This window comes from Rana temporaria, chromosome 5, assembly GCF_905171775.1.
Source record: "Rana temporaria chromosome 5, aRanTem1.1, whole genome shotgun sequence".
Classification (NCBI taxonomy): Eukaryota; Metazoa; Chordata; class Amphibia; order Anura; family Ranidae; genus Rana; species Rana temporaria.
Genome location: NC_053493.1, coordinates 423,843,805 through 423,859,697, shown reverse-complemented (window position 1 = coordinate 423,859,697; position 15,893 = coordinate 423,843,805). Strand labels below are relative to the sequence as shown.

The window sequence follows — 15,893 nt, the reverse complement described above, 5'->3', positions numbered from 1 at the left end:
AAGCTCTATTTGGAGGAGCTGCGGTGGCTCAACGCGATTGGCACTGCGCTGACAAGCCATTCACCTCTGCAGCTAGAGGTTCGGATCCCGGTCTCGGCTTCATGTGAATTGAGTTTGGTGGTCTCAGCCCGCCTCCCGGTGGGTGTGCTATGCAAGGTAAGCCTGCGCTTAGTACGCTCACCCCCCTCCCACAAAAACCACCACACCTACACACACACTCTAAATTGGGTTAAGACACGCACTTTGACCACGCGGTCTCTAAAAGAGAGGCAAAGGACTAATGGGGCTGGTTGAGCGGGCTAATCCTCTCACTCCCTTATAGGGAGTCCCTCTGCCCCGTTGGGCTTCAAAGCGGAGCAGGTAGGGCGGGCTGTGTGGGAGGACCCCCTCACACACCCGCCATTGCCACCCGGGGCATGGAGAAAGGTGGCAGATTGCCTCTGGGGGAGGCCTGCCTACTCCCAACTCCTGCAGTCCGGCTCCTCTCTCGAGTACACGCACAAAATACACTTTAAAAAAAAAAAAAAAAAAAGAAAAAAAAAAAAAAAAAAAAAAAAAAAAGAAAGCTCTATTTGCATGCAAATATGCGGCCCCACGTGCTGCCCCCCGAAAGGCCGCATATTTGCATGCGGCCGGCGCCAAGTTAAAATTAAATCTACTCTATTCAGTATAACGGTGTCAGGTGCATGTGTTGGGATTACAGGCAAATTCTAGTTAGAGTGGGGTTTCTGTGGCCCCCTACAGTCTCTATGAGGGGCCCCCGGGGTTCTCTGGAACTGGCTCTTCAAAACAGTTCAGATCTCAGAAATCCTGTGAAAGGCCAATCATTGCATGGCGCTTCTATAATAAGAAGAGTGCAGGTTGTGAGCTTACCGGTCGGGGATTTTGTCAGGTTGGGTTTCTTCGCATCTGTCGCCTTGATGTCATTTTTAACAGCTGAAAGCGAAGAAGAATCGTTGGATGAAAAAGGAAAGCAGAGATATGATAGAGGCAGAGAGGAACATCGCAGTGTGCGTCTTGTGTTACATTCTCTTATCCTGCAGATACTTCTAGTGTGCAGATACTTCTAGTGTGCAGATACTTCTAGTGTGCAGATACTTCTAGTGTGCAGATACTTCTAGTGTGCAGATACTTCTAGTGTGCAGATACTTCTAGTGTGCAGATACTTCTAGTGTGCTCACCGTACTTCTATAATACATCAGCCGGCTGATCACAACTGAAAAAAAAACCCAGAACATTCTCCAACATAAAATAAATCCACTAGGGATGGTGGGAACCCCTCATAATGGGCACAGCGGGTGTACAGACCCGGGAACTCAGCACAGGGATGGTGGGAAGTCCTCATAATTGGCACAGCGGGTGTACAGACCCAGGAACTCAGTACAGGGATGGTGGGTACCCCTCAATGAGCACAGCGGGTGTACAGATCTGAGAACTCAGCACATGGATGGTGGGAACCCCTCATAATGGGGCACAGCGGGTGTACAGACCCGGGAACTCAGCACAGGGATGGTGGGAAGCCCGTATGGGCACAGCAGATGTACAGACACAGGAACTCAGTACAGGGATGGTGGGAACCCCTCATAATGGGCACAGCAGGTGTACAGACCCGGGAACTCAGCACATGGATGGTGGGACCTACTCAAAATGGGTACATCAGGTGTACAGACCCGGGAACTGTACATCCACTGTGCTCATTATGAGGGGTTCCCACTATCTCTGTGCCAAGTTCCCAGATCTGTTCTTAGCTCAGGGATGGTGGGAACCCCCTCATAATGGGCACAGCAGGTGTACAGACCCGGGAACTCAGCACAGGGATGGTGGGAACTCCTCATAATGGGCACAGCAGGTGTACAGACCCGAGAACTCAGCACAGAGATGGTGGAAACCCCTCATAATGGGCACAGCTGGTGAACAGACCCGGTAACTCAAGTCTAAAAATGATTAGTTTTGGGTGGACCGACACTGCAAAAGAGGTCTAGTTATATACATGGGTACAAGTCAGCTTCAGCCACGCAAAATGCACATCCCACCACATACACACACTATATACTGGAGGTTAAAATGGAGAAGTAGTACAGAAGGGAATCCTACCTGATGGCCGTTTCGGTGTGAGGCTCAGTTTCGGAGCGGTCCCCCCAGCTGCAGACAAGGTGCCGGGTTTGGGAGACGCAAAACTGGTTCTGACAGAGGGGCGAGGGGTGGTGGTCACAGGGGTCGGGGTCTTCTTCTCCGGAGTCTTCACAGGACTCTTCAGATCCAAACTCTGCCAAAAAGGTAACAAAAGCATTAAAAAGGAAACCTGTGCAGAGGAAGATCTGTTGGCTGCCCCTGCGGAACTGAAAACGCTTGTTACAGCTGAATTTTAATGCAAAAAATAAAAATAGAATTATGCAACCCAATTGGAAAATATAGAAGAGGTTACAACTAGGAAATGGATACCAAACATGTCGCTCTTTAAAAATGCGCATCAGCAACAAATAACGTAAATGTTACTATCCATAGGCGACGCTTTAAAAGCCTTTAGATGTACAGAGGAGGTCTGGTGCTAGAATTACTGCCCATCATCTAACGTACATAGCGATTCCTCACATGTATGGGACGATCGATGTCTTTGTGCGTGCGGGACCAACGTGTGTGTTTGCCTTTGTCCATGAGTACTTTTAACTTTTTTTTTTTCAGTTATTTAAACTTTATTTTTTTTTACTTGTATTGCTGTCACAAGGAATGTAAACATCCTTGTGACAGGTCCTCTTTATGGAGCAAAATCCCTCCCCTGCCAAGATCGGTGATACCAAATGCTTTCCATTTTTTTTTTTAATGGTGCCCCTTTCCTTTATCAGAGGTGGACAGAGCGGCTCCAGTCCTTGTTCGGTTCTATGATCAGAGCTGGCTGGTTGTCACCAGAAAAGCACAGACGGCAGTTCCGCTGCTTGTAAAAAGTGATCCAGAGGCTAGTTGGCCGCTTGGATTGCTTTTACAAGAGATCCGACTGTCAGCTTCTAAACCCTGCTGTTTGGCCAGGTGTTGGGCAATAGAAAATTTAACATCCCTGTGCATCCAAGTGTCCGCAATTACATTTCAACAACGTTGAAGCCCTGTGACCTGCATCCCGCTCCGAAATTCTCTACTCCGGCCTCATTGTTCGCCTGCAGTCTTACTGGAAAACAAAGGTCTGGGAATAGAGTTAAAGTGACACTAAAGGTTCAGTGTTTTTTTTTTTTTAAAACAAACATATCATACTTGCCTCCACTGTGCAGTTCGTTTTGCACAGAGTGCCCCCGCTGCTCGTCTTCTGGGGTCCCACGGTGGCTCTCTCGGCTCCTCCCCACATTAGATAACCCCCTCTGGGAAGCTCTCTCCCGAGAGGGTTACCTTGCGGGCGCACTCCTGTCTCATACACTTGGCGTCCATAGCCGCTGAGTGTATGACTCGGCCCCGGCGCACACGTCATTGGTCATTTAATTGACAGCAGCAGGAGCCAAAGGCTGCACTTCTATCAATCTCTCCAATGAAGAGCCGAGAATGCTGTGGAGAGAGCGACGCCGGATTGCGCATATGGAAATTCGGGGCTCAGGTAATTAAATTAATTTAATGCATAGGATGCATTAAAGCGGAGGTTTGGCCAAATTTTCTTTTTACAAGCCAGCAGCTACAAATATGGCAGCTGCTGACCTAAAAAATGGACACTTACCTGTCCAGCGTGCTCGCAATGTCAGCAGCCGAGGCCGAGCAATCGCTCGGTCCTCGGCTGCTTCCGCCGCCATCCTCGGTGAGGGAATCAGGAAGTGAAGCCTTGCGGCTTTACTGCCCGATTCCCTACTGCGCATGCGCGAGGATCGCGGCGTGCCGTCACTGGTCCCCGCTCTCTCCTGGGAACAGTGTTTTGCAGAAGACAGGGCGGGGGGCGGGGGGGGTGTGACTTGACGTGCCAGGCTGGATTCCCCACGGGGATCCGAACCCGGAAGTGGTGCAAATACCTGTCTCAGACAGGTATCTGCACCCCTCCCCCTGAAAGGTGTCAAATGTGACACTGGAGGGATCCAAAAAGCCGGGGTTCACTTTTTGTGTGAACCTCCGTTTTAAGGTGAAAAAAAACCACAAACCTTTACAACCCCTTTACAGCCTCTTGTGGGAGGAGAAGCCCCCGATATGCTGCGCCAAATTCATATCGATCCCACATTGATTGGCACAGCATGGTGCTGACCTCACCAGCATGAAGAGCAATTAATTGGAGCTTATAATGTGAGGAATAGAACTGCGATTTTAATTAATTTACACCAGATGGCCCCATTCAAAAAGCAGCACACTGAGCTGCCAGCACAGCTGCGTTCTGGGATTTGGCGAAAAATTTGCGGGGGAGACGGGGACAAAAAAAAAGTCAAAAGCACGGAAGGGACATATGCTCTGACAAGGAGGTGTAGGTGCGTGTTATTCAATTAAACCAACAGGCCTGTGACCAGGGCAGTCTATAAAATCAGAGATGAACTCCAGGCATACATAAAAAAAAATGCCAAATTAAAGTGGTTGTAAACCTCAGACATGAAATCTGAACAAAGCATACCCCTTTATAGCAGTGGTCTCCAAACTGCGGCCCAGGGGCCAGATGTGGCCCTCAGGTTGCCTATAATTGGTCCCTGGGGCACGATTAAAAAGGTGTTGTAAAGGTTCCTGTTTTTTCACCTCAATGCATCCTATGCATTAAGGTGAAAAAACATCTATTACCAGCCTCCCGTTTTACTTACCTGAGCCCCAGAATGTCCCACGGTGAGGACACGCCGTCTCTCTGCCCTGGGTTCTTGGCTCTTCATTGGATAGATTGATAGAAGTGCAGCCATTGGCTCGCGCTGCTGTCAAGGTAAACCAATGACACGGGCGCCAGGGGGGCGGGTCCTGCACTCTGCGGCTATGAACGCCGAATGCAGGACTCAGGAGCACGCCCGCAAGGTAACTCCTTTGGGAGAGCGCTTCCCAGAAGGGGTTATCTGAGGCGGGGAGGAGCCGGCGGGGGGACCTCAGAAAACGCTGTTTAGGGCCACTCTGTGCAAAACAAGCTGCACAGTGGAGGCAAGTATAACATGTTTGTTATTTAACCACTTGAGACCCGCGCTGTAGACGAAAGACGTCCACAGCGCGGCTCTCAAGTGCCGGGTGGACGTCCTGTTTACATTCCCTGTGTGCGCCGATGTCCGCCAGGTGCCCGCGATCGGCGGTGACAGAGCAGGGACGTGGAGCTCGGTGTGTAATGATGGGGTGTAAACACAGAGCTCCGCGTCCTGTCAGGGAGAGGAGACCAATGCTGTGTCCCTTGTACATAGGGACACAGCATCGGTCACCTCCCTCAGTCAGTCCCCCCCCCCCCCCACAGTTAGAACACACCCAGGGAATACATTTAACCCCTTCCTCACCCCTAGTGTTAACCCCTTCCCTGACAGTCACATTTATACAGTAATTAGTGCATATTTATAGCTGTATAAATGTGAATGGTCCCAAAATTGTGTCAAAAGTGTCCGATATGTCCGCCGCAATATCGCAGGCCTGACAAAAAAAAAAAAAAAAAAAACGCAGATCGCCGCCATTACTAGTAAATAAAAAAATAAATCATAAAATCTATCCCCTATTTTGTAGACGCTATAAATTTTGCGCAAACCAAACAATATACGCTTATTGCGATTTTTTTTTTAACAAAAATATGTAGAAGAATACTTTTCGGGCTAAACTGAGGAAAAAAGTATGAAAAAAAAAAACCTGGAGATATTATAACAAAAAGTAAAAAAAATGTTTATTTTTCCAAATTTTTTGTCTTTTTGTATATAGCGCAAAAAATAAAAACCGCAGAGGTTATCAAATACCACCAAAAGAAAGCTATATTTGTGGGGGAAAAAAAACGATAAAAATATAATTTGGGTACAGTGTTTGTATGACCGCGCAATTGTCATTCAAAATGCGTCAGTGCTGAAAGCTGAAAATAGGTCTGGGCACGAAGGGGGTTTAAGTGCCCAGTAATGAAGAGGTTAAAAAAAAAAAAAACACACAATAATTCGAACTTTTAGTATCACTTTAAACCAACTGACACCAATGATGGGGCACCATTTCCCCTATTGACTGCATCAATGGGGCACTAACCTTCTCGTTGATAAATAGGACATTATTCCTCCCATTAAAACCAATGATAAGGCACTGATGGCAGGACATTTTCTACTCCCACTGGCCACAGCCCGCCCTCAACGCCCACCGGCGCCCCCCTCCCCCCCCCCATAAACACCTGAAGGACAGTAAACTGGCCCTTGGGTTAGAAAGTATGAATACCCCTGCTCTATAGTGTGTACTTGTCTCAGTCCAGAGCTCCACGTGTCATTTCTGTCTGCTGCTTCCTTCCTCTATCAGTATGAGAGGGAGTAAAAAAGGGGCCAATCAGTTGTGTTTATGTGCCAACAAGGGACACGCAGACAGGAGGAGGGAGATCACTGTCCAATAACAGGCTGAAGGGAAGACGAGACCTGCAAGTGTTATTGAAGTGCAAAAGATACAAATCAAGTCTTCGGCCCTGTCAGAAAGGGCTATGCCGCTCAGCACAACTGTGTACATAATTAGGTGGATTCAGAAAGACTTCTGCCTAACTTTGGAAAAAGCCTTTTGAGGATCGTTTCCAAAGTTAGGCACAGAGATAAGCAGGCTGAACAGCAGTTCCGCCTGCGTATCTCTTTTGAGAATTTGGCCCTCAGTGTGCACTTCCTGTCAGTCCGGCCGGGAACAGGAAATTGAATCTCCTGTACCACGCACGGTACCTGGCCGGACTGACAGGACTCCAGGAGGAATGAAGAGGAGCTCGGCCACACTACAGCCTGGGAAGGGGAAGTTGGGGGCCCCAGGCCAGCTCGGGGCCCCAAGCAATTGTTTGTTTTGCCTGTCCTGTAGCGACGGGCCTGCATGCAGCAATGGATCTAACCGAAGCCCGCATTCCTCTGTTTTTTCCGTGGAGAAAGGTAAAAAGAAAATCCGATTGTCTAAATGGAGCCGTGACTTCCAGGTACTGTTTCAGAGTGTGCACCACATCAAGAGGACGGACAACCTGATTTTCTGGTGACCTAAAGGTGGGGAGCATGTTAGATTTTAAATGTATTACTGTAATTGCAACGCTGTCGTAAGTCTGAATCCGGGCCGTCGTATCTTGGCGCCTGATTCAAAAGAATCAGATACGCCAGAATTTCAGTAGATACGCCGGCCTAAGTCTGAATTTGCGCCGGCGCTAATTTAAGCGTATTCTGGAAACCAGATACGCTTAAATTAGGCTAAGACACGAGCGGCGCAAGTGTCTTACACCGTCGTATCCTAAAGTGTAATTTTTAGGCTGACCGCTAGGTGGCGCTTCCATTGCGGTCGGCGTAGTATATGTAAATCACTAGATACGCCTATTTATGAACGTACGCCTGGCCGACGCAGTACAGATACGCCGTTTACGCAACGCATTATCAGGCCTTAAGTTATTCCATCAAATAGCTGGAATAGTAATGTTAAGTATGGCCGTCGTTCCCGCGTCGAAATTCGAAAATTTTACGTCGTTTGCGTAAGTGCGCCCGCCTACCTGAATCCACCTAATAAAGACTGGATGGACAAACAATCTTTGGTAGGTATCTGTGTATTCATACAATTACTTGGGAGGTCATATTGCAGGACACTGAACATTGGTGTAGAACAGGGGTCTTCAAAATATGGCCCTCCAGTTGCTCAGGAACTACAATTTCCATCATGCCTAGTCATGTCTGTGAATGTCAGTTTTATAATGCCTCATGGGATGTGTAGTTCCGCAACAGCTGGAGGGCCGTAGTTTGAGGATCTCCCTCCCCCACACCTCTCAGATATCTGGCTCTTGGGAGGAATTAGGACAATAACAATGGCGGGGGTGGCAGTCTGGAGGAGTGGGCATTCCTAGGCAGATTTCATTTACATCCAGACCCCCCCCCTGGTGGTGACTCCCACATGATAGTGGTCATACAATTGGAAAAATTGGGGTATGCGTGTTTTAAAAAAAAGAAAAAAAACGTACCTTCGGTTTTGCATCTTTTGTCTCTCTAGGTGTTGTAGGTTTTAAAGCGCTCCCCAGAGGGCGTTTCGGGGTGGTGCCAGAAGCTGGAGCCGGTGCAGACTTTTTGGCCTGGGTGGGGGTTGGAGTGAGCGGCTTCTTGGGGCTCGGGGCCACAGAGGGCTTGCCTTTTGGGGTTGCTGCTGCTACCGCCTGTAACAGACACCAATTCAAAATGATTAGAAACACAAAAACACATTGAAAAGTAAATACTCTATTATCCCGTCTGTAAAAAAACATTACTCAGGTGTCTGTAGGTCAGTATTTTAAAGAAGGGAATTACTGAGGTCTCAACATTTTGGCCTTTTTCTTGTGACTTCCGGTCGTGTGAAACAAACATTTACTGGACTTACATTATAACTATGGCACCCTCTCTCTCCACAATATTTGGTCTATTTCAATCAACCTCAAGGATACCATCCATCATTTTTTGGGTTCAGTGCTGTACTTACACACCCATTGATTAGGTATAGAATAGCAAGGGTTGGATTGGCCTACAGCTATCATATGGTACAGGGTACTATGATTGGCCTACAGCTATCACAGGGTACGATGATTGGCCTACAGCTATCACATGGTACAGGGTACTATGATTGGCCCGTGTGATAGCTGTAGGCCAATCACAGATCACTATAGGAAACAGCCGTAATAAATGGAGATCATTCATAACTGTGTTGACATTGTGATCACATGATTCCCCAAAGGATTCAGGTACCAGTGTTCTGTCGAATAGTTCCCTCTATCGAAAATGCCCAATCTGGGCTGTGCATGCGCAGTACGGAAAAGCACAACAGACGATTTCCCGATCAGCTGTTATGATAGCGCATGCGCAGTGCGGAGAAAATAGCAGACGAGGGACATAATTATTCTCCGATTCTGCCTCGCACTTGCGTGTTCAGTGTTGTGAAGGGCGGGGCTTTTTGGTGTTGATGGGCAGGTTCGGTGCCACATAAGGACAATGTTTTTCTCAGATTCATATGCCCTGCAAAGCGCTGATCCCACCCATCAAAAAATAAATAACTAGCCTTTAACACACTGAACACCCTCCACAAATGAGAGGCAGAAAACGGAGAACATTGTCCGTTTGAACCCGCCCATCAACACCAAAAAAACTCGCCCTTTCACAACACTGAAAACGCCCCGCAAGTGCAAGGCAGAATCAGAGAATAACATTGTCCGTTTGCAGCACTGAACCCGCCCAAAAAACTTGCCCTTCACAACAGTAAACACGCCCAGCAAGTGCGAGGCAGAATCGGAGAGAATTCCGTCCCTCTGCGCTTGTCTCCGTCGCACTGCACATTTGCCGTCACAACAGCTGATCGGGAAATCAGCCTTTGCGTCGTTACGTACTGCACATGCGCAGCCCAGAGCGGGTATTTTTTCGATAGAGGGCACTATTCGACAGTCCTCTGGACACAGCAGCTGCGACGTACGCGACGTACCGGTACGCCACTTGGCCTGTAGTTGCTGCCCAGGTCCCCACGCTCCTTCAGCGTCGACATAATGGCACTTGCGCAGATGTGCTAAAGGTCTCTGTCTGGTCTTCGAGTCCTGGCAGAGCCCTTCAGCACATCTAGGCACACGCGGGAAGTTTTCATTGTATGCATTATGCAGCCCTCAAAATTTCCACTCGCCTACTAGCATTTGGCGAGTGGATTTAAGCTGGGGGCGAGTGATGACAGGGCTGCATGACCAATCTCCCTCAAATCTGTGCCTACACTTAGAGTCCCGATGAGATTGGCGGCCGAAGAGGAAAGGTGCATGCTCGGGAAAAGTAGTCTGTTGAGCCGCGCACAGGCAGAGCAGTACACAGGTGCTCTCCTTACAATTCTCATTAAGCCATGGGACCTAACAGTATGACCTCTGAGCCTGCCCCCCTCCCCCGGGCCCCGACCAATGTAGCTGGAGAGCAGAAAGTAATGAGTGAGGTGGAGGATTGCAAAAATTACCACTCCGGTGCAGCGCTCACTCAAAGTTGCCCTGACATGAGAGCGGCAGCCTTCTGGTTTGTGAAGTTTTCTTCTCCTTGTGCTCTATGTAAGTGTCCAACAGTTTAGCCTGAGCACTGTGAGCAGACTGGTCTCAATGTGTGCTGTGCGCTGTCAGTGTGCGCTGTGCTATGGTGTCAATGGCTGTGCAGTTGTGTGGATCTCAGCGCTGGATTGTACTTCCTCCCGCTGTGCTGCAGCTCCTCTCCTCTCTGCCAGCCTGAATAAAAGGGGGAAGTGGGAACATGCAAGCGTGGAGCCGCACACACAGGCTCCTGATGAGATGAATGGGAGAGAGAGAGAGAGAGAGGATGGATGGGAGTTGCAGAGGAAACAACAAGAGAATGGGGAAGAGACCCAGTTCTAATGCCCTGTCCCTCTGGTCTGCCCCCAGTGCCCTGTCCCTCTGGTCTGTCGCCAGTGCCCTGTCCCTCTGGTCTGCCCCCAGTGCCCTGTCCCTCTGGTCTGCCCCCAGTGCCCTGTCCCTCTGGTCTGCCCCCAGTGCCCTGTCCCTCTGGTCTGCCCCCAGTGCCCTGTCCCTCTGGTCTGCCCCCAGTGCCCTGTCCCTCTGGTCTGCCCCCAGTGCCCTGTCCCATTTTGTTAAAGTTGTTGTTGGTAATATTTAATTTTGTAACTTGATTCTGCATAAAACATTGTCATTCCATGAGATAATCTACGAGGGCGTGTTTACGGGTGCAATTAGGCGCAGGGCAGTGTATGAATTAGGTGGGGCAACTGGTGGCGAGTAACTCTTGAGGCCTGGCTAGTAGCTCAGGACTTGAAATTTTGAGCCCTGCATTATGTATGTAGTACGATTCATGCACTTCACCTTAATTTTCTTCTCTGGACTGGCAGGAAGTTGCTTGTTGGGTGGAGCATTGATGTCACTTCCTGCTTTCGCCGCCACTGGCACCGGTTCAGCCGCCGCTGCCGCTTTTCCTAAATTAACGAAAGAAAAGTTTAGCATTTAAAAGTAATTATTACCAAGAAAAGGCAGAACAAGTCATAAAAATATGTTTTAGTTTCGGATAGACTGGGTAGGATTAGATCCATTAGAGAATTTCCTCCTCACTTTTGATCCTGACAGAAATGCCATGTCCTGGCCACTTCCTGTGGTAAGAATTGGAGGCATAAAATCAGTGTTCTCCGATTTATATTAAAGTGGGTTGTAAACCTCAGAGATGAAATCTGAACAAAGCATATCCCTCTATAGCGTGTACTTGTCTCACTCCAGGGCACCGAGTGTCATCTCGATCTGTTGCTTCCTTCCTCTGCTATCGGCATGAGTCACTTCTAGCAAGTTTTCCCCGACACCAAGAGATAAATATGGTGACAGGTGAAGTGATCTCCAGCACACAGCCTGTGAGTTCTCTTAGTTAACTGGATTTCTTTAATCTGGTGGGGGGTTTGACTGTTCACTGGGGGGGGGGGGTTTGACTGTTCACTGGGGGGGGGGGGCCCTCTGGCAGGTGCAGACCTCTACGCAGGGACCACCAAAACAGTTTCAGTATTCTTATCAGTAACCTGGCTGCTGGAGTGGAGATCACATTCTCGGCACCATTGCTCTCCATCTCTGGAATATCAATCATTGGGATTTTTGTACATCGGAGCTTGCACTTTAATTGATCACAAAACATGCAAACACTTAAGCTTGGTGAGTGCCGGATGCCCAACACCCCCAATCCCAGCTACAGAACCCACACAGTGCAATTAGTATTGGGTCAGAAACGCACAAGTCTTTGATGAGTAATCCTTACCATATGAAGAGTGGAGGAGATAAATACACACTGATAATCTGAGTCCTGGTGTACATCATCCTACAAGATTCTATCTGCATCACCTTCACTGAACAAAAATTTTAACCACTTTGTCCAGGACAAATGTAAAAAAAAACTTTTACACCTAAAAATCAGCATTTTTTGCTAGAAAACGGCTTAGAACCAAATATGAAAGCAGAGGCCCTGGGGAATAAAACGGTGGCCGTTGCAACGTTTTTATCTCGCCCGATATTTGCACAGCTGTTTATCAGATGCAAATCATTAAAAAATGCAATAGAATTAATTTGAGTGCATACATGTCTCCACAGCCTGGGGACATACATGTCATCTGCTGCTGCTCCTGATCTCTCGGAGTACACAACCTTTTTGTGCTCCCTATTGTATGTACTCCTCAGGTTCCCAATTTTGCTCTTCACATAATTGATGTCTGCCCTGGGGGTACAGAGATTTCAATTCCACCAGTTGATCCATTTGCTGCCTTCCTCTTGATTTTGATATGCCCTTGTGGTGCTTACTATTCAAAATAAAATACTTGCTTATGTGTTTAACTTACCGTATTTATCGGCGTATACCGCACACTTTTTTTCCCTTAAAAATCAGGGGGAAATCGTGGGTGTGTGATATATGCCGATATTGCTGTTCCCTGGCGCCGCCGAAATAGACCGAGCCGAGCGTACTCTGCACTCGGCTAGGCCACGCTCGGCTCCGCCCGCAGCCACGTGAGAGAAGCCGAGAGGAGCACAGCAGCGTAGAGCCGAGCGTACTGCGCACTCGGCTAGGCTCGCAGCCACGCGAGAGGAGCCGAGAGCCGTATCGCAGAGCCGAGCCGAGTGTACTGCACACTCGGCTAGGCACGGCTCGGCCCGCAGCCACGCGAGAGGAGCCGAACACACAGGAAATCCGGCTCCTCTCGGGGGCCAAATCCAAAAAACAAACACCGCTGCAACCCCCCCCGGGCAAGGTGCGGATGGACTGGACGGACCCCGCGAGGAAGCCGCAGACAGACACCTCCAAAGCCGCAGACGGACACCCACAAGGCTGGACGGACCCCGCGCAAAGCCGCAGACGGACGCTGGACAAGGCCGCCGATGGACACAGGGCAAAAATGTAAGTTTCTCCCCTAAAAATACCTTCCTAAGTTTGGGGTGCGTGTTATACGCCGGCGTGCGGTATACCCCGATAAATACGGTAAGTGTTCAACTTCCCCAGCAGAGGCCCTGGGGAATTAAAACGTTGGCTGTTGCAATGTTTTATCTCGCCCGCTATTTGCACAGCTGTTTATCAAATGCAAATCATTAAAAGAATGCAATAGAATTAATTTTAGTGCATAAAACAAAACAAAAAAATAAAATATTAAAAAAACGTTTTTTTGGGTAAAATACAACAATGTTGTGTCAAGTGAAAAGATTCCAAACATGTCAAGATTTAAAACTGCACATGCTCGTGAAATGGCGACAAACTGAACTGTGGTACCCAAAACTGTCCATAAAACACTAACAACTTGCCGACCACATAACCGTTATACGGCGACAGAGCGGCTTATCCTGCACCGGATCACGTACCTAGCACGTAATCTGCCATTTCCAGGTAGGGGGCGCACATGCGCACCGTTTCTGCTGTGATTAGTCACAGCAGAAGCCAAATCAGTGGGCGACGGGCAATGGATGTCCGCCGGCACCCGCTGATCAGCAAGGAGACGCACAGGACAGAGCTCTGCCTATGTAAACAATGCAAAGCCCCCTTGTGGTAGCTTTGGGCAGTGATAATTCCTCCTCATGGAGACATCAGGGGTCTAATAGACCCCTGATGTCCCCCCTGCCCTCCAAAGCCAACTAACCAAGCACAGAAAGGTTAGCTGCTTCGCTGGCTGTAAAAGAAGGAGGTGGGCTTAGGGTGCAAAAAAACAAAACAAAAAAGATGATCCCTATCTGTATCGTTTCCAGAAGTGGAAAGATAAAAGACGAACATGTTATGTTGATTTATAACGTGAATGGTACTTCTGACAGCCCATAAGGTGGTGGTGTGAGGAAGCCGCACAAACCGCATGAACAAAATCAAAAAAGTTAAAGTAATATCAGATATCAGGGGCCACAATGGAGGGGGCCCGTATGTCTGCTGCCACAACTACTGTACATTAATAGCGCACTACAGGAGAAGAAGTAGACGGGCCCCGGGGCAGCAAACTCAGACCGGAGAGTCGGCACAAAGTTCTGTGTTACTCTGGAAACTGTCTGAGTGTGTTTGCTGGGCTGGTAGAAATGAAATAAAAGCACGGGGTAATGTACCGCATTCATTCCCCAGTGCACTTTACCAGGAGAGAGAGAGCGAGCGGAGAACGCCGGGGCGGCCTGTCACAAACAATCTCTTCCCCCTCACAGATCGGGTCAGGGAAATGTCAGCGACTGCACAGGGAAATCTGCACGAGAAAAACTTTTTTGCAGCAAACTTCTAGAAGGTTATACATTGGGCGATTGATCTGCAGGTACTTTTTGCGCCTAATCTCCTGGACTTTGGGGGCCCCTGTACTGGCCGACCGTAGGTCCCCAGGTCTCCTCTACAAGTGTGCAAAGTTTGCCATCTGGGGGACCTACGGCCGGGGAACACCGATTTTTCAAAGCCGGCCACCCCTTCCATAGACTCCCATGTTAAATGTAAGTCTAGTCGTGGGGCACAGCGAGGCATGCAGATGGACACCCTAGACTTATACTCGAGTCAATACGTTTTTTCATTTTTTTGTGGTAAAATTAGGTGCCTTGGCTTATATATATGTCTTCATTTAAAAAAGATTTAATAAACATGATGTACCTTTAAAAAGTACCTGTTAAAGCTTTAATTAGGGAAGGAAAGAAAGGAAAGAAAAGAAAAGAAAAGCGAGGGAAGAGAGCAAAAGAAAAGCGAGGGAAGAGAGCAAAAGAAAAGCGAGGGAAGAGAGCAAAAGAAAAGCGAGGGAAGAGAGCAAAAGAAAAGCGAGGGAAGAACTAAAAGGGAAGAACTAAAAGGGAAGGAAGGAAGGAAGGAAGGAAGGAAGGAAGGAAGGAAGGAAGGAAGAAGAGAGAAAGAAAGAGAAAAATAAGGAGAAAGAAAGAGAAAAAGAAAAAGAAGAAGAAGAGGAGAGGGAAGGAAGAAGAGAGGGGAGAAAAGAACAAGAAAAGGAGAAGAAAGATAATTTTATAACCATGACACTGGTCCTGTACAGCAGGTGTCTCCAAAGTAGGGTCCCAGGGGCAGGTCACAAATAAGGGGGGGGGGGGGGGGTCTTTGATGGGGACCAAATGTGACTCAGATTGGGAAACTGATGTACTGGGCGACGGACATCAAATTCTATAACACTTTGCAAATAATATTTATAAAATAACTTTTCAGCCCAATGAGTTAAAGTGAAAAGTTTGGAGACCCCCCCCCCCTGAGCTACAGCGCCTTGAAAAAGTATTCACACCCCTTGAAGTTTCCAACATTCTCATGTTACAACCAAAAAACAAATGTATTTTATTGGGATTGGATGCGATAGACAAACACAAAGTGTCACAAAATTGTGAAGTGGAAGGAAAAAAGAGATTTTTAATACAGCTTACCTGTAAAATCTTTTTCTTGGAGTACATCACGGGACACAGAGCGGCATTCATTACTATATGGGTTATATGGAGTACCTTCAGGTGTAGACACTGGCAATCTCAAACAGGAAATGCCCCTCCCTATATAACCCCCTCCCATAGGAGGAGTACCTCAGTTTTGTAGCAAGCAGTATGCCTCCCAAAATGGTCCTCAAAAAAAGAGGGGTGGGAGCTCTGTGTCCCGTGATGTACTCCAAGAAAAAGATTTTACAGGTAAGCTGTATTAAAAATCTCTTTTTCTTTATCGTACATCACGGGACACAGAGCGGCATTCATTACTATATGGGATGTCCCAAAGCAATGCTTACAATGAGGGGAGGGAGAACATCTCCAAGACAAAAGGATTTAATTTAGAGATATACTCAAATCATAATAAATCCAACTTAGTTGAGAAAAAATAAAAATTTTTAAATTTAACTCGAACAAGAGGAGC

The 15,893-nt window shown here is 48.0% G+C and overlaps 1 protein-coding gene across 20 annotated transcripts in view; it reads right to left on the bottom strand.

The window, feature by feature from the left end:
* MAP4 (microtubule associated protein 4) overlaps positions 1-15,893 on the bottom strand; it is a 253,956-nt gene that overhangs the window by 27,804 nt on the left and 210,259 nt on the right. For all 20 annotated transcript variants that reach the window (XM_040355307.1, XM_040355322.1, XM_040355319.1 and 17 more), the window contains 4 exons: positions 10,901-11,010; positions 8,048-8,236; positions 2,095-2,266; positions 874-936 (listed from right to left, as the gene is read on the bottom strand). In XM_040355307.1, coding sequence (XP_040211241.1) covers positions 874-936; positions 2,095-2,266; positions 8,048-8,236; positions 10,901-11,010 — 534 coding nt within the window. The remainder of the gene's footprint in view (positions 1-873; positions 937-2,094; positions 2,267-8,047; positions 8,237-10,900; positions 11,011-15,893) is intronic.